Below are 19,556 nucleotides of genomic sequence, written 5' to 3'. Positions count from 1 at the left end.
CTTAATAGGGAAAAGGTTGGGGGGTGGGGTGGGGGGAGAGATGGTGTAGGCCTCTTAGGGGAGAGTAAATGATTTTTAGGAAAGATGAATGGGCCCTTAGGAGACTAGATGGGAGGTAGGATAGTTGGGGACAGTTCATCTAGGTGTGATATTGACTCCTTGTCTCCTCCCCTATAATAAAAGTCAATCCTCCCTGGTTGATGAAATTCTCAGGGAGGGGATTTATGACAATTGAGTGCCTTTTGGAGGATCTGTCTTTACGCAAATAAGAAGAGGTCAGAGTTCCCTGCATTTGCTATTTTTCAAGTGCCTACAGCTCAGTCAATATGCCCAAGTAGCATGTTTTGGGGTGGTACATTCTGCTTTCACCTTTCTCCCTAGTTCAATCAAGTTTTATGAGAGAAATGAAGCCAAAAGCCCTATATAGGAGGAGCATTGCTTATACCCTTAAATCAGAATATCAGAAGTGTGCTGAAAACTAAGTCATGGGGGACATTCTTCCCACAGACCAATAGAAGGGGGGAGGGAGACACAGATAACACTGCTATATCTGTGGTTATTTTTTTCCTCACTTCTAACTTTGAGCATTTGTGCTTCCCCCCATTTTTCTTAACTACACTGACCAACAGATTACATTATTAGGTATTTTTCCCTTTAGAACTGGCTTTTTGACCAGTTCTACTGTTTTTCTATATTTTAATGTATTTGTGTCTGGTCTTAATTATTTTCTTCCCACACTTTCTTAACAGCTTATTTTTTCTTTTCTTTTTTTTTGTAACTTCTTGAACTGAATGCTTAATTCATTTCATTCTTCCTGGCTTATTAATGCATTTAAGGCTATCCATTTTACGAGTACAGTTTGATTCATAAATTGTGTGAATCGTTATGTCTTCATTATTTTGCAATATTTTGCAGTGTTAAAAGTGTCTTCATTAAAAAAAAAAGGTAATGGGAGAGATTCTCCATCAACAGTATCCACCATTGCCCCCTGCAGTGCTCTGCTTTTTATTTTTTTTTCTTATTCTATAAAACCTCCCAACTGGCTGTTCTTTAAGCCTACCAGATTTCCTGGATGCCTGAGCAGCCTCTCCAGGTGGATGAGCACACCAGGGGGAAGATGCACACAGCAGCCCTCACAATCCTTGGCTGTGCTCAGAGCCCTCAGCCCGTGGTACACATTTGTTAGAAAGGGCAAAAGAAGCCAACAGAGAAGACACGCTTGTAAGAGGACATGCTTGGAAGCAGAGGCTGAATCCAAGTGGGGCTCAAAGAAATGCACCCCTTTGCTAGGACTGCCCAGAGCCCTCGCATTCCCTTCCGGAACTCCTTGTTTCCCACCACTGCCACATCTCAGAAAATCAGTGAATCGGTGAAGTCCTGGATTTCACCACTTGATTAAAGGACATGCTGCAGGGCCAGGAACGTTCAGTGAGGCAAGTGCTTGCTGAGAATCAGTTCGCTTGTTGTGAGTGCCCTTAATTAGCCCCTTCAGCACTTGGAGGGATTTTAAATTATATATTTATTTTCTTTCAAATAAAATGGAATCAATAACTTTCTTAGCTTGCTTTTGGAAATTGCCCACTCCAACGAATGCTGGGTGCATGCAAAAGTACTTCATTTGCAGGCTCGAAAGAGCATTTTAAATGAGCAGCTTACCCCTGCTGAGGAAGTAAGGGTGGTCTGTTTGTTTTAGCCACATAGCTGATCTCAAAAAAACAAAAGTGCGTTTTTTGAGATTCTTGAAAATAGTGTGGGGCTGTTTTTTCCACTTACTATGTGACCCTTTATCAACTTTACTTTTATGGTTCTTAATTTTCTCATTAGTAAAAAGACCTTAGAACTTTATTAAATAAGTCAATCTGTCCAGAAGATGGCTGATCAAGGTAATCCATTTTCCCACTAAAAATCTCTATTTTCTAAGAAAGGTGAGGTCAACTATTATTAAAAGGAAGCAAGACTTACCCTACCCTACCCTAAAATGTAAAGCACCACTTACAGGGCTATTTTCACCCAATAAATGTCATAATTTTGCATTCTAATACTAGTTTTGAGCTTTGCATCTTTTAACCATAATTACTTTACTCAAAACACTGGAATAAATGGGGCACCTGGCTGGCTCAGTCAGTAGAGCGTTGCAAATCTTGATCTCAGGGTCGTGAATTAGAGCCTCACGTTGGGAATACAGCCTACTTAAAAACAGCAACAAAAACACTGGGAGAAAAAAGTATGTTGTGACAATACAAAATTAAAATAAAACTAATTATACCACTGTCCTTCAAAATTATGATTACATTTTCATTTTAAGAAAAGAAAATAAATTAAATATTATGAAATTATTTAATTTTCTTTTATTACACTGAACACAATGTTTATTTCCTAAGGGACTCTCAAGAAAGATATAATGCATTACTTAAGCCTCCTGTGATAATAACAACTCCATTTTGGTAAACACTTAAAAATGCAATCTTGAGACACCAAACCCAAATCACCTATTATAATTACTTAGGTTTTAAAAGGAAGTGGGTGCCTGCAAAGTGATGCCATGTCAGTAACAAGACACAATTAAGATAGTTTTTCTTTTAACTCAAAAAAATGTCTTTTTTTTTTCATAGTATGCACTTGGGAGGCACCAATACAGAATTTAGGGTAGAACAGAGCCCCAGATGGAACTATCAGAAGGAACGGACATTGCAAAATTATCCTCTTTCCTCTGACTGAGGAGAACCAGGCTCAATGGAAGGAATAAATAGATGAGAAGTAAGGAATAAATAGATGAGACATTACTCTGCCTTGGGAATACATCTAGAATAGTATAGATGGTCATCAAAACATCTGTGATTCTAATAGAAAATCCTTACAGCCCGAGATCCAGGTTTCTGTTCTAGCAGGAGAGCAGTTCCTGCTCATTCAAGTGTCACTCTGTACACCCAAAAGCAGGGAAGTCCTGGTCTGTGCGTGAAGTAGTTACACATGAGGTTGGACATGGGTGCTAATGGAGTGACTCTGTGGATGCGTCTACCAAGCTCAAACGGACATCACAGGGGACAGGATATGTGTTTGTGCCATAACCAGTCAGGCACAAAACTAAAGTTTGTATCTGTATTCATTTCAAAAGTCAACAAACTGTACGTATAGCACGTGTGAAGTAGCTCTAGGGCTTTAGGAGCTTATGACTTGGCTGCAGTGTCCAACTTACATATTCTCATTCTAAAGCAGGTGGGACTTTCATGGCTGTCTAACCTTCAAGAAAGTACTTTTAAAAATGGATAGAAGGAACATACACTATTTTGTGAAATATTAATATAAGAATCCTGTGGTAGAAAATTAAAATAACTCTAACCCAATGATGTGAACTTAAAAATTAAATCACGGGGTTCCTGGGTGACTCAGTTCGTTGGCCATCCAACTTCGGCTCAGGTCTTGATCTTGGGGTTCATGAGTTTGAACCCCGTATCAGGCTTGTTTCTGTGAACACAGAGAGAGCTTCAGATCCTCTGTCTGCCTCTTTCTCTGCCTCTCTCTCTCTCTCAAAAATGAATAAATATTAAAAGAAGTTATAAAAAATAAAAATTAAGTCACAATTTGGACCTTTTAATACTTAATCCTTTGTTTCTATCTTAGCATCACACATTTTTAACTAATATGATTTTAAGAAACCATACTAAATCAAAACCTTATAAAACTGAACGCTTAAAGAATCTTCACCCTAGAGCTTTAAAACGATCCTACCTAAAATGTTTCTAAATTTGACCAGTAATTTAAAATATTATCATTCTTTTATAATTTATATTTTTCTGTAGTAATTATGGCATTAGTATAATGTACTCTGCCTTCATCTAATAAAATAATTGGTAAGTTCTAAAAGTTGTACTCTGGGGATGGTACTAATTACACTTATTACCTATTAGAAGAGGAAAATTAATGTTATTTATTGCCTTAGGACAAACGGCTCAGACCTAAAAAAAAACAAACAAACCCACATTAAAAATGCATAGAGCACAAATATTTCCTTAGTTTCATGTAACTTTTGTTGAAAGATATAACAGGAATTTGGACCTCAAACAACCAAAACAATGAGAACAGGGAACAATTTGGTCAGCTTCAAAATACTCCTGAAACAATTTCTGAATTTGGAAAAAAAAAGTATGTAGAGACAAAAGCATTAATACAGAGAACAATGGCACATAGTCAGTGATATAATTTCTCATTTTAAACTACCATTTCCCTATTGATCACCTTAAATTATAGGATATATTTTGTTAACCAAATAGCATGATGACAGCCCTGGGCAAATCCACATAGAAGGAACAGGCAGATGGTACCATGGAAAGGCCAGTTGATTCATGTCAAGTGTCTTTGGAATCTAAACATATCTCCACAATCAAATCTGAGTAATATGATTCATACCCAGCTGGGAAGATGCCAAAAGGATCTGCCATACTTTGATCCGGCCTCTGACCCTTGGATACATCTGGCTGTCACAACTTTTTATATTGTGCTTGAAAACCTCAATAGGTTTTTTTCCTGAATGAAAGCATATGTAACAGTATAAAAAACATTTTTCTATGCTATGAATCAATAAACTATGAATTTGAAAACCCATTTTGATAGTCGTATTATTTATAATAGCATATCATGAATTATTGCATTACTGCCAAGAAACATATTCACAAAATGTAGCAGAATCCTGTGGAAGCAATATTTTTGCAGGGCTTTATGTTCTCTACCAATGTGATCTTGATTAAAATGTAAGGGAAAGGATTATCACACTTACTTAATCATATGTGGCACAGTAACTTTGGAATTCTCTTCAAATACTATAGTCATTAAACCATTACACCGTATATTGTCCACACACTGTGAAATTAAAAAATAAACAATTACAACCCACATGAAAACCTAGGCAGAGCATATATTCTCCAAACTGTTTATAGACATGAAAACAATTTAGTTTCTTATTTCATCTGTGCGCACACACACAGCAACAGGTAAACACTGTACACTGATGAGCAGATTCAATACCCAGTTACCAGAACTGTGCACTTGGCAAATACCTGAGGATAGAGATAGGGGCTTTTTTTTTCCTGGAATGTATTTCCTAAGGACGCTGGCCATGATGTCACATCATCACTATTCTCTGTCAGTAGCTGTACTAGTTGAGAGGTCTGGACCTTCCCACAGTAACAGCCTCTGCGATATTCATTCTCTGCCCGAGGGTGGTCTGGGGCAGGCTGAGTAAAAATAATGGTTTTCTTGGATGAAATTCACCTTCTGTCTCACTAGCAAGCTCTGTGCCTACTTCTCAGGTGGTTTTTTTGCCAACAAATTCCCCCATTTTACTAGTGTCTCTAGCAGTTTCTATTGGCACCATGTTGATTTGATGAGGATGCGTTGTGTAATTTCTCCCGCTCTGGAATGCATAAAGCCGTGTTTATCTTTTACTCTTTTCTTTCCAGGAGGAAAACTCAGGAAATTTTGTTAATTTCCTCTGTCTTGTTTACTTACGCCTTATCAATTTAAAATTTCCCTTTGCAATTAGAGAAGGGTTAGAGAAGGATTTATTTTGAATTACACATATTCCTTTTGAACAAAATAGAAAATGAAAAAAGATTTAAGCAATTTTTAAAATCAGAAAATATTCCTAGTTACTAGGTTACCATATAGTGATTTATGATTGTAGTTAAATGGCGTGAAGATGTTGATTGGTATTGTGGGGGAGGGGATGGGAAAGAGTGCTGTTGGAGGACAGGGCTCACACACAGACAGGGAGGGGAGAGATCCTTTACCCCACTGGCCTTCTTTTCATTTTTAATATCTCTAAAGCACAGTGAGGCTACCGCTTGGGTAACCAACACAGGAAACAAGAGGACAGAGATGGTGTTTGATGAAAACTGTGGAAAATGAACAATGTTACTTCAGTTTCCTTTAACATTCTAAGCAAATGGCACAGTTACACAAACAACAGCTTTAGGATGATTTAGGATTATATTTTCCATGTTTAAATTTTTCTGTTTGGTTCTTTGACAGATCAACCTGGTCCGTTTTACATAGTAATCTTTTTCTTTCTTTCCTTCCTTCCTTCCTTCCTTCCTTCCTTCCTTCCTTCCTTCCTCCCTTTCTTTCTTCCCTTTCTCTTTCTTTCTTTCTTTCTTTCTTTCTTTCTTTCTTTCTTTCTCTCATTCTCTCATCCTTCCTTCCTCCCTCCCTCCCTCTCTTTCTTTCTTTCTGACTTTATTATATTTTAAACATTCTTATTTTACAGTCTTTTCCAAGTTGTCACCAGCAGTGTTAATTCTATCATTCACTGTGCTTCTGACTCTCTCAAAATAGATAATTTACTCACAAGACTTGTGATTTCTGATTTTGAGCACACTGTAATGAGCCCTGAATCGTAGAAGTGTTGCTAACGGAGTGACTTTGTGTATGCTTCTACCAAGAAGTCTTAGAATTTCAAGAGTCTCAAAAACCGCTTTTACATTAATTCCTCAGTTTGGATTTTTCATACCATGTGAATACGATACATTTAAATTTCAAATCTATAGGTTGGAAACACACTCATTTTTTTTCAAAGGAGATTTTTTTTAAACTCAGAACCCAAAACAAAGACAAACTTCCTTAATTATTTTTTGGGCTAACAGGAAGAGGTTTTGAGTTCTTATTTCACAGTTGTGATACTCTTCCAAAATCCAGGCTTTAAACAGGGAGCTTAATTCCTTTAAGGGGCCCAAGGCTGCCTCTCATTCCCTTTAGTTAAAACCCATTGGGCTTGAGACCAATACTCAGTCTAAAATCATTCTCAGGCCTCTATGTCTTCAGCTTATAAGCTTTCTACTCTAATTTTAAGTTTCTTTGGTATTTCTGATAACCAGAGATTACCTTTTATTCCTGTAAATATCACCAATGTATTAAATTTTTTCTTTCATACTGATTTTAAAGATTTATTTATTTAAGTAATCTCTCAACCCATGTAGCTTGAACTCACAACCCCAAGTCAAGAGCTGAACACTCTACTGACTGAGCCAGCCAGGCGCCCTTTTATTCTGATTTTATATGTTAAGCACTTCTGTTTTTATATCTAGAGAGGATCTAAATCAGCTCAGTCCTCCACACAGTCAGAATTGGAACCTGAGATAAATATTTTAGATCCAAAAGAGATTTATGTGATAACTTTTGACCATCTCATTATCCAGTGTCATACCTCATTCATAAATCTTTCTGATTCACTGTGTGAGGCATTACAATTATTTTCAATAGAAAAAAAGGAAAATTTCACTTACACTCAAGTTTCAGGAGAACAAAACATACATGTAGTCTGAACCGCAACTCAAAAGACCATGTAATAAAAATCCTCATTTCCTAGAGGCTCCATAGACAGGGTGCAGTGACAACATGAGTGTGAACAAACAGAACTCTCAGGGGCTCTGGGTCCACCAGCTCTATTTCAACGAGAGTATCCTGTCTTTATCTTGCTTGCATTTGGGACTTTCAACAATGCTGCACTGAAGAACGGTTCTCTTCCATAAAAAGTTAAGACTATAATAGAATTTATAAATATGAGTATGTGTATGAATATATTTATATTGGAAGGCATGGTATTATTCATGACCATATAAACCTGTCTTTTAATTGTGCTGGGGAAAAGTGACTTGAGCCCTGGGAAAATGAATGTACTTCACTCATTCAAGAAGAATCGTGATAAGCAAGGTGTCACATATCTTTAAGGATGTATCAAATTTATATGAATTACAGTAAACCTTGAAATTAATAGGGTTAATAGAGTAACTTTTATGTTCACAATAGCCCCAGGTAGTTTTGATGCAACTGGTCCCTGGACAATTGTTGAAAATGACTTCTCCAGCAAGGTCTTTTGAGGATCTTGCTTAAGCCAATACCTGCTCAAAGGTCAGTAGTCTACTGTGTCACCATGCTTTTTTCTTCTGAGAAGAAAGGTTAGATTCAATTTTTCTCTTTTAATTCACCTTTTTATGTTGAAGTAAAAAATTCCCTATTGATTCCAGAGAAGCTATTTTAAGGGAGAAAGCATGTGAGAGTGCTATGGATTTGTCTACACAAGGTATACATTTTGACACATCTGCCCAAACCAAGCTCAGAGGTGAATTTTAATTCTGCATTTTAGTTAATACCCATAATTATAGACAAATCTGTTTAATATACCATTATGTATGACAGGAAGACAAGCATAAATGAATGCACTATATTGAAATGAATGGTCAAATCCTCAGCCTCAAATTTTTCCCTATAAATAGATGAAAAGGAAAAGAATTATTGGTCAAGACCATTAGCCATTTGTTCATTTTGTTGGAGGTGCCAACAGTTAATTATGGGCTTACTGGTGTAACTAAAGGTGTAATTAATCATTCAAGCAATTGTTACTTCTAAAAATTACAGCTTCAGAGAAAGAGGCCTGGCAAAATCAATAGTCTTAATTTTTGTAAAGAGTTCTTTATGTGAAACTGGGAATGTATCAATACTCAGGAACTACTTTATTATCTTAAATAAGAGCTACATGTGATTAGAATAACATGGTATAATAGCTTAGCAATGTGGCTTTAAATCAAGTCATGAAAAAATTAAGATCCACCAAAATAAAAAGTGACAAAAATAAAATGACAAAATAATGGGGAACATATTCAAAATTTGAATTGAAAGATGTTTATTTCCCTAGTCTGTAAGGATAGCTCCAATGAATAAATGTCTATTTGGCATAAACAGACAAGAGACAGAAATGGCAGAAAATGTTAATCTCATTGATAAATATAGAAATGTAAATTAAAACCACTAGAGAATCATACCACTTTTCCATTAAATAGGAAGATGTGATAAATATGATAAAACTCAACCTTGGCACAGAACTTAGAAAAAAGTTACACTGGTATCTTGCCAATGATGTAGTGAGATGATGCATTTTGGCAACCTGTCAAGTCATGAATCATGAAATCACAGAAGTGATCAGACCCTTTGTACCAACCTTACCCTCTGTGGGGAAGATATGCCAACAAGGACTTTGATAGGGGAAGAAACTCCCTGTAAAACAATGTTTAGCATGACATCACATGTTAATGCTAAAATCTGGGATATATCCATTTATTTAGGAAAAGCTGGAAAAATGGTATGTTAATGTGGTAGTGTGTGTGTGTGTGTGTGTGTGTGTGTGTGTGTGTGGAAGAATCTGCAGGAATAAAGATGTAAATGAGGTAAAATGTGAAAATTATGTATATACATACACTGAGAGCCAAACTGTAAAATTATTTCTGTATGACAGGATTCTAGGGGGTTTAGAGATGGAAACCATTAATTTTCAGGGTGGAGCTTTTTCATTTAATTGTGCAAAAGTGATCTGTGGAGTTGTTAACCCAGGGAAGGGTGGGGGAGGGCCTGGAATGTAGACTCAGGAATCTGCAAGTTTACAAAAACCCTCAGGCAACTCTACTATAGTTATCTGTGGAAATACTTTGATAAACATTAATTTAATGTGCTGAGTGTTGAGAATATTTTTAGTTCCTTTTTATGTCCATATTTTTACATATACATAATAAAATATTAAATGGTACATTTTCAAGCTTTCAGTGGGCTCGTCTTATTAATAATGAATCTGTCCAGAGACATATTGGGAGACTGACAAATAGCATCAATGTATGTGTAGCACATAATTTCCTCCATAAAATGAAATTGCTTCAAGCAGAGAAGAAAGCCAGTTGAGATGTGCTGCTTGGCAGTAACCTAGGCTCAATCAACAGCGGAGCACTCTGTCCCTACCATCCACCAATCAAACCTTACATCGGCAAAATCACTAAGTATCTCAGAGCGTTCACCGTTCTACTCAGCCTTTAATAGCAGTTGACACGTGACCACTCCCTCCTTGGTACACTTTCCTCACTTGACTTCCAGGACACCATACCCTCTTGGCTGTCCTACCACACTAGTGGAACCTTCTCAGTCCTCTTGCTGTTCTCCATGACTCCTCAGTCAGTCCATGGCCTTTTTCTCATTTCTATCTGTACTTAATACTCTCACAGACTTAAATACCACCTAACTGACACAGACTCTCCCACCCAGACCTCTCTCCTAAATGCTGGACTGCTGCTTACTTAACAACTCCATGCAAATGTCTAACAGCCTTCTGAAACTGAACATATCCAGAGTAAGCTTCTGATAATTCACCACAAAATCTCCCTGTCCCAGAAGATTTTCCCATCCTGTTAATGACAACTCCATTCTTCCCATTGCTCAGGCCAAAAACTCTGAAGACATCCTTAAATCTTCTTTCTCTCTCACACCCCAAATATAAGGCATAATAAAACCCTGTTGGTTTGACCTTAAAAATGAGTCCAGAATCAAAACCTTTATCTCCAACTCCATTCCTACCATTGGTCTGAGCCTTCAAGACTTCTCACCTGGTTTATCACAGGTGAGATAATCCTGTTCAGCTCCTTCTCGTTCAGCTCCCCACTTCCACTCTTGCCCTCTGCTCCCAGTCTATGCAGGTAAAACAGCAGGTAAAGAGATCCTTTTAAAACTGAAGTCAGATGATGGAATTCCTTCATCAAACCTTTTAAGATCTTTTCATTGGACTCAGAATCCAAGCTAAAGCCCTTTCATTGATTTAGGAGGCCTTCCCTGGTTGGACTTGTGTTACCTCTCTGACTTCCTCTTCTCCTGTTGTCCCTCTCGCACAATCCATTTCAACCACACTGACTTCATGCTATTCTTCAAAATATGCAGTGTCCTCCTACTTTAGAGTCTTTGCAGTGGCTCTTCCCCCTGTTTGAAATGACTTCCCCTTTATCATATATTTACAATGGTATTTCCATCACCTGCTACAGTCGTTGTTTAGATGTCTCCTGCAGCCTGAGGTGACCACCATTTTAAAACTGTACTGACCCACAGCTACCCCCAGTAACGCAATCCTTCCTACTCTGTCCTATCACCTTCTAACATAAAACAGTATGTACTTATTTAGTACATTTATTGTTTATTTTCAATCTTCCTCACACTAGAATGTAAGCTACCTAAGGTCAGTGAATTTTTATTGTTGTTGTCTCTTTTGTTCATGACATATCACAGGTGCCTAAGCAGTGCCTGGCATATAGTATCACTGCAAAAATATATTTGCTGAATACATGAAATAACATGTGTTAAAGTCATACAGCAACAGGTTCCATTAAACATAGTAATTTCATGAATTATATCATTGTCACTCAAAAAGATGAAACTTTCCGTTAGCTTTATTCTCCAGTTCATTTATAGATACCATCTAGTAGGACTTAACATATTAGCCATAGAGACTTGGAAAAATATGAACAAGTTGTGTACTTCTGCCTCAAGATGTAGTTTAATAGAAAGACTCACTTGGATGCTTATGGCAAAGCATTGTATCCTTTCTTTAAAAAAAAACAATCATAGGATCATCCATGCACCCAAGGGTCTTTCTTTCTATAGCAATGCCTCACCAGGCACGCTAAGTAAGGTTATTTAGAGCTTTTATCAATTTTGTACCTTAGGAGCCTCAGTTACATCATAAGATAGAAGCTAGGAGCAGCTGGAAAAAAACCTTTGCCTCCTCATATTCTCTCCAGTCTTCCTACTCATCTTGGCTTCCCAACACCTATATAACTGTGTTGCATTAAGCTGTCCACTTTTCCTTTCTTCCCTACTGGCCTGCCTATCTCAATGAGACCACAGACCATCACCATATCTCTGATACCTACAAGATACCTGGCAGAAATAGTCATAGAATCAGTGAATGATTCAGAATTTCATTAGGTAAGAGATGCATTACAGAGTCTAAAGTATTAATTCATACGGCACAGAGCTAATGAAAGTATTAATAAATCACAAGGATATAATTATGCAAATATAGAAGAGCCCATGTTTTCATTCCTTTTTTGGCCATAAAAGAAGCACCTTCACTTCAAGCTATTTATTCACCATCAAAGGAGTCCTGGGGATATATAAGTAAAAATCTAGCAATCTTGTAGAGTTTGTTTAGAATGCCAATAAAAGACATGGATTAGATATGACTTATGACTCAACACAGTTGTGTAACTTTGGACAAATACTTAGCCTTCCAAACCTTAGATTTCTCACCTGTGAAATGGAACTGATATTTCTGTTTACCTTCCAAATACTAGTATAAAGATCAAATTAGATTAAGTCTGTAAAAAGCTCTTTGACATATCAAAATAATTAATTTTTCCTTTCCTTGTCTGTTTTCCCTCAGTTTTCAGTCACTCAGAAAAAATTAAGTAACTGAAGAACTAAGATATAGCTCAAATTTTTACCTAAGTTTTATATACAAACTACTATGAGCTCTTCAGAAAAGGATAAGGTGGGGCGCCTGGGTGGTTCAGTCAGTTAAGTGTCGATCTCTTGACTTCAGCTCAGGTCACGATCTCACAGTTTGTAGGTTCAAGCCCCACATTGGGCTCTGCGCTGGCAGTGCAGAGACTGCTGGGATTCTCTCTCTCCCCCCCTCCCCTGCTCGTGTGCTCTGTCTGTGTCTCTCTCTCTCTCTCCAAATAAATAAATAAACCTCTAAAAAAAAGAAAAATAGAAGGCAATTGAATCTATAGTATATGCTTTTTCCATTTGCCCCAGTCTTCCTTGAGTTAACAACTTAGAAGATAATTACCAAGTCTTCTGTTAATATTATGCTTACATGAACATTTGTCTCCAAATTGGCTAATGGAGTAAACATCATGTGGAGCTTGTATTTAGGAATGTACAAGCCCAATCACGACTAGTTTTGATATATTTCCAATTTCTGAATAAATGCAGGAATCCCTTAACTGGGCATTGTGGATCAAGGAAAAGTAAGCAAATCTGTTTCCTAGTTTTTTCAATATAAAATACAGGAAAGCTCATTTTCATATTTCATACTATAGACAGTTTCTCTTCTTTGATGTGATTCTTTAATTTGTGATTTCTCATCAGAGCCCTTGTTAGCTGTTTTTGCATCTCTCACAATTCTCCTACCTCAGAAACAAATAAGCAAAAGATAAGCTAGTGGAGGTCACTGCAGAATTTATTACTAACAGGGCAATTTTAACACCGTTCAATACACGTGATTACATTCACAGGCTGTACAAGAATGCCTAGGAACTAAAATGCAAGTACCACACTTCAGGTAAATTTTAGCCTTATAAAGAAAGACAAACAAACAACAACAAATGATCCCAGCTAGCAAGATACACAGTGGTGATCGCAGTGTCCACAGCAACTAGATGTATTTTTTTAACAAAAATAAAATAACTAAAAGCCTTCCCCCAAAATTTATGGTGTGAAATAAACACACACATACACAAACAAACAAAATCACAATTTATGGCAAACGCCACTCGCTTACCTGACTTATGTCACTCGTCCAGGCAGCTTTCTCCTGACGTGAAGGTGCCAACAGGACTACAGTGAATGGGGCAGCACCAGGAGGCTCCACTACTATTTTAAAATCTAGATGTCCAAACACTTGTCCAGAACCTTTGGCTTCAACACATGCAAACCAACCAATTAGATGTGAATATAAAAATATGTGTGATAGCTACTTTCACAGACTTCTGGTAATACGATGGATGTCCGTTGAAGTCCAGAATCTTATTTCAGCAACATGGCACTTCTTAGGCAAGGGGAAGCCTTTACTAAGCTCATAAGTAGACAAAAAAGCTGAGGTCAGCAGGTTACTCAGGACTAGGATCTCTGCCTTCTACTCATTTCCTCTTTTCTTTTTTTGAAATTTCCATAATCTACAGAATTCCAACAACTCTCTAATTTAATTCCTTTTCTGCCTTCCATTGAAAAGTCACTATCGTGAGACAAATTCAATAAAACGTGAATTCCCACAGATGGTTTTAACGAAGCTCACAGGTTAAATGATTCAACAGAACTTTTCATATATAAACGACTTCAGGGAGTTTATTCTCAGCATCTCTCCTGCCTCCTTAAGCAGCTCGCCTTAGCTATAAGTAAATAAAAACTATAAGACCCTTTTATTCTACCATAAGTCTAAGAGATAGAATGTGACTTACAGTCATCATCACTTGCATCGGGCTCCTCAATCAAAGTACATTCTATTAGAGAGAGAACCCCACCTGTCTGGAAACAAACCAATTTTTTATTAAGAGGCTGACAGTCTTGCATAAGTTGGGAAGCTCAGATACATAAACCTTATATTCAAATTGTCACAGAAGAAAGCATAGCAATTCTGCATCACAAACAATTTTTCATAGATTCCAAAACTGTCCAAAACTAGCTGTGTAAAAGTAATTAAACACACTGAATTTCATGATTCTTCTGCACCAACTGCCTCTCACTCCCAATGTTTATAAATTTAGCAAGTCAGACTACAGGAGACTAGATGGCACCTTGAGAGTGAATGCAGCTAGACCTACCAACCAGGAAGTGCTTTAAGCAGCAGAAAGCCATCATCCTGGTGTTGGATAATAGTTGTTAGGTACTAATAACAAAAGGTATAGATAGGTACTTTTTCTATAAAGGGCCAGACAGTAAATCTTTTAGGCTTTACAAGCCATATCTCTATCGCAACTATTCAAATCTGCCATTTTAAAAGCATGAAAGCAGCCAGACAATATATAAACAAATGAGCATGGCTGTGTTCCAATAAAACTTTATTAACAGGAAGCAGGCTGTGGGCCATGGTTTGCTGACTCTTGGTATAGAGCAAGATAAAATAGGATTTAGCAAATATTCTATCAATATACTGCAGTGATTTAATAAGATCTTTGTAGCTCAGTAGTCATCAACTAGTAATTTTTTCTAGGTTATGATTTTAATTGCACTTCTTTACGGAAATGGACACTTAAATTTCTATTTTTTGGATTCGATTAACAACAAAGTACATGCCAGGCTTAGCAACTGTACATTACCTCACTATGCAATTGTGACAATCTGGGTTTTATGATACTGGATATGGAAAAGCCATAATTAAATTAATCTCAATCCCTCTTAAGTGCATGGAACATAAATGGAATAGTCACATAAAACCCATACCTTGAGCAGATGCAGCTTTCCTCCTGAACTTCTTGTACAAATTAAAAAGTGTTTTGTAAATAAGAAGCACTGTCTTTCTCCTTCCTTTTTCAAAGACAGTGAACCCAGGCGAACTTTACTAAGTTTCCCCCTCTCAACAGAAGGTACTTGAATAAGAGAACCTGGTGATCACAAAAGTGAAGAATACACAGCAATTAAAATTTTTTCAAGTGAGAGCTATTCTTGATGCAATAAACTCTAGGACCTGTTTCCCAAGATACCAAGGATTTATTTGATGCACCATTGGAAGTAAATCCTCTACACTCTGAGCAGAAGAGAGAATGCATTGTGTTTTAAGGGCCTAACTAATTGTCACTATTTTTTGATTTATTGATTAGAGAGAGATAAAGAGAGAGGGAGAGAGAGCAAGCAGCAGAGCAGCAGAGAGAGGGAGAGAGAGAATCCCAAGCAGGTTCCACACTGTCTGCCCAGAGCCCAACTCGAGGCTCGATCCCATGGGCTGTGAGATCATGACCTGAGCTCATATCAAGAGTTGGATGCTTAACCAACTGAGCCGCTCAGTCACCCCTAATTCCTACTATTTTTATAAAACATTCCAGACTTGATTATTTACTAATAAATTGTAAAATAAATTTGAAAGAAAGCCAAACTGAATTCAGAGAACAAGGCACTTGTGTCATCTGTCCCTTGGTGATCTTATCTCAATCTCAATCAATTTAAGAATAAGAGGGGCGCCTGGGTGGCGCAGTCGGTTAAGCGTCCGACTTCAGCCAGGTCACGATCTCGCGGTCCGTGAGTTCGAGCCCCGCGTCGGGCTCTGGGCTGATGGCTCGGAGCCTGGAGCCTGTTTCCGATTCTGTGTCTCCCTCTCTCTCTGCCCCTCCCCCCGTTCATGCTCTGTCTCTCTCTGTACCTAAAATAAATAAAAAACGTTGAAAAAAAATAAAAAAAAATAAAAAAAAAAAAGAATAAGATACATGGGGCGCCTGGATGGCTCAGCCTGTTAAGCGTCTGATTTCGGCTCAGGTCATGATCTCATGGTTCGCAAGTTCGAGGCCAGTGTCACGCTCTGTGCTGACAGCTGAGAGCCTGGAGCCTGCTTGGGATTCTGTGTCTCCCTCTCTCTGCCCCTCTCCTGCTTGTGCTCTGTCTCTCTGTCCTTCTCTCTCAAAAACATATAAAAAATATTTAAAAAATTTTTTAAAACAAATTAAAAAAAGAACAAGATATATACTGTATAATTGCATATAGTAATAAAATAACATAGTAAAAAGAAGATAGAATTTATTCTTCCTGAGGCACTGTAGGTAGACAAATAACATAATACAAAATAAAATTTACACTGCATGTATATTATAAAAATAAACAAATTAAACAATTCAATGCAACTTAGTTAATTTTTAAAGGGCAGCTATTTCAGATTATATTTAAATTATGTGTGATAAAAATTTTGTGGGATTTAAATGGAAAAGAACTCATAAAGTCTATACCCAGAGCATTCCTGTGAACAAAACTGTCTTCTATTCAATGTGAGAATCTCTACATAGGTTTTATACAAGTTCATCCTAATAATGACCTCCCCACAAAATAAAATTCCAATCTAAGTTAGATAGCAAACCAAAACAAACACTAGGAAAGATTCTTGTCAATACCTTGACTTCTGAAATAGTGGTATTACTGAGTCAGTGATATTACTACTATTTGTTCAATCTACCACTACTCAAAATGCAGCCTTACAAAGACACATATCAGTCTCATAAGAACCGTTAACTGCATATTCAACCCTTAAATATTAACAGGGGTCAGCACTAAAAAATGAGATTGCAGGCAACCTCATTTCCTCCTCATACATTTTCTGCGTTTCCTGATTTTTTTTTAATGGTCACAGATTCCTTTGATAAGTGGGGAAAGCCCCACTAAAGTTGTTCGTATATGTAAAATGGTAAAACTATGACTGTGGGTCACAAAATGTTCACGTTAGCATATGAATACTCCAAACAGCATCTACTTTTTAACAGAGCTGAAGGTGGGGAGGTGGGTAGATGAGGAGCAAGCCTCCGTGTGCAGATTCCATCTCCTCAGGTGAGTGTTTAGGTGGGACTGCTAGACAGAGGCAAAGTAGGCAGCTATTTGGGGGCCTAAAGAACAGCATGGAAGTAGTCCTGGGGAAGGCTGTGGGCCTTGGGCACAAAGGGTAGGAGAAGGCTTGACTCCACCGAAGGGAACGGGCAAGGGGAGAGCGAAGGAAGGAGGTGAGGCAGGTGGAAGCAAGCTGTCAGAGAGCGCGGGCAGCAAGTAATTAAATTTGAAGAGCAGAGGAGGGGTGGGGAGAGCAAAAGGCAGACTGCCTAGATGAGTAAATGAGTAACAGCAGAAGGACTGCACTCATGGGGCTCATGGGGCAGAATCAAAGCCAGAGGAGCTCTTTCGGAGGACCTGGTTCGCCCCTGATTTCATAGAAGGGAAAACTGAGGCTTGAGGGGCTGAGCAGCCATCACCTGAGTGAGCCACGCTGCCAAGAGATGGCAGTGGATTCAGCAACATAAACAATGACACCTGGAAAGGGATCGGATAGGAAAAGACAGTCTGTTGTAGCTTTGCCATGGGGGGTCGTGAGATCAGCTAGGGCAGAGTGAAAGACTGGAGCTGAAGACAAATAAATGTCCTGGTGGATAAACAGGTTCAGGAGTCATTTTCAGAAAGGTTATAACCAAGTTTATGAAGATTCAATATAATGTGTCGTTAAGTGCTTCTAGCATTTAATGATTTTGCAGATCAGAAATTACAGAATACATGTTTGCTCATATATTAGTAATACTGTAGATTAAAACTTTGAGGTAAAAAAATAAACATTTCCTTGTCAACGATACACTAATATGTTTAATCGATAACCGTTCATCCTGTATATTCAGTCTATACAGAAGTCTATATGTCAGAATTAAAAGTGAGGGATTTCAACACTATTCGGTTTATAAAATAATCATATTGGGAAAAACATGTTAAGTGGACTTTTTTATATTTCATTTTATGTTTGACCTGGTGTTTCAATACAACTCTAAGACTTGAAGATTCCTCTCTAGTTAGTAAAAATTAAAGGAACAGTTTGTATTAGTAATTCCTCAATATCAGACCATTGCTATGACACAGTTCCTTGTGTCTCTCTCAGTCAACCTAATAATTGGGATCAATTTACAACAAAACTTGTGTTATTTCAATCACTAAATTCCCAAAGAATGGCATTCAGGACTAATGCCCTTATTCTTCATTCCACCCAGTGTGAAAAGGAATGATGAGCAACTTCCAGGTTACTGGGTTAGGCATTTGAGAAAGTACAAATATTTGTGGACCCCATGTTACAACGCCAAAGAACACTGCTACCCCAAAAGGACATGACTGTGAGTCGGGGAATAGTTAAGGTATCACAGAGGTCCGAGACTCATTCTGAATGCATTTCACTCTGAATTCAGTAACCTTCACTTAATTAACCTGGTTCACATTTCCACAAGACATTGGCTATGCATAATGGGTTTTCAGCAAAATGTCAATTTAGAGTGCCTCATCTTCTACTAAATGTTCATATATATTTCATGTTATTGAAAAACAGAAACTCATTCCAAAATTTAGATCTTGGTTTATGTCATACTCTCACAGGCACTGGTTTAAATGCTTTTGTGGGTATCAGCTCATTAAATTTTCACCACGACCCTAAAATCTAGGTGCTATTAACTCCAACTTAAGGAGAGGAAACTGAGACAAAGAAAAGTTAAATAAATTGCTCAATATCCTACAGCAAGGAGATGGTGGAGGCAGAATTTGACCTCCAGCGACATGGCTATACTGTCTTCCTATTACTGTTTCAGACTCTTACACTTTAGTTCAACAAACTTTGAGTAGATTTTGGAACATAAATGACATTATCAGACTACATGGCGATACAGTCCTTTGCATCCTGCTCATCAACTGTTTAATGATTAGCATCAATTTACAATAAAACTTCTCTTACTTTAACCACTAAATTCCCACAGATTGACATTCAAGATTATCTGATGCCCCTATTCTAAGGAGGCCTTTCCGACGTCCTGGGCGACTTATTTTTTCTAGTCCTCAGAATAAACATTCATTTAAGGTTGAAACCACACATATATTTGTGCATATGCACACATGTACACACACAAATACATACACACTGCAACATACCTCATACTATCCCTAAAAGTAAATAACACAAATACTAGCAGACAATTAGAGATAATTTGTAGTCCATTTCATAGGAAATGGAATCCATCAAAGTTTAAAAGAATAAAAAACCCACCTCGATGGGTTTAAAAGTCTGTTAAGGGTATGTAGTAAAAATGATAATAGGAGCAACCAAAGCAAAACAATGGAAACTTCCCATATTATATGTAATTGGATTACTTTCTACTTTTGGATTAAGGTCTGTTTTTTTAAAGCCAACTTTATTGAATAATTTCTAAACACACTAACAACCAAAAATACAGAAAAATACTGTAAAGGCAAATCATTATATCAAC

General features: G+C 37.5%; 1 protein-coding gene across 2 annotated transcripts in view; it reads right to left on the bottom strand.

Moving 5' to 3' along the window:
* Positions 1-19,556, bottom strand: part of RASGRF2 (Ras protein specific guanine nucleotide releasing factor 2) — a 237,149-nt gene that overhangs the window by 104,655 nt on the left and 112,938 nt on the right. For both annotated transcript variants that reach the window (XM_047070691.1, XM_047070764.1), the window contains exons 10-13: positions 15,025-15,185; positions 14,043-14,109; positions 13,367-13,503; positions 4,775-4,857 (exon numbers count right to left, since the gene is read on the bottom strand). In XM_047070691.1, coding sequence (XP_046926647.1) covers positions 4,775-4,857; positions 13,367-13,503; positions 14,043-14,109; positions 15,025-15,185 — 448 coding nt within the window. The remainder of the gene's footprint in view (positions 1-4,774; positions 4,858-13,366; positions 13,504-14,042; positions 14,110-15,024; positions 15,186-19,556) is intronic.

This window comes from Lynx rufus, unplaced genomic scaffold (assembly GCF_022079265.1).
Source record: "Lynx rufus isolate CCGP_SWC_20201006 ecotype Redwood Valley unplaced genomic scaffold, mLynRuf1.p SCAF_1, whole genome shotgun sequence".
In the NCBI taxonomy this organism is placed as follows: Eukaryota; Metazoa; Chordata; class Mammalia; order Carnivora; family Felidae; genus Lynx; species Lynx rufus.
This window is presented reverse-complemented; position numbering and strand designations above follow the sequence as displayed.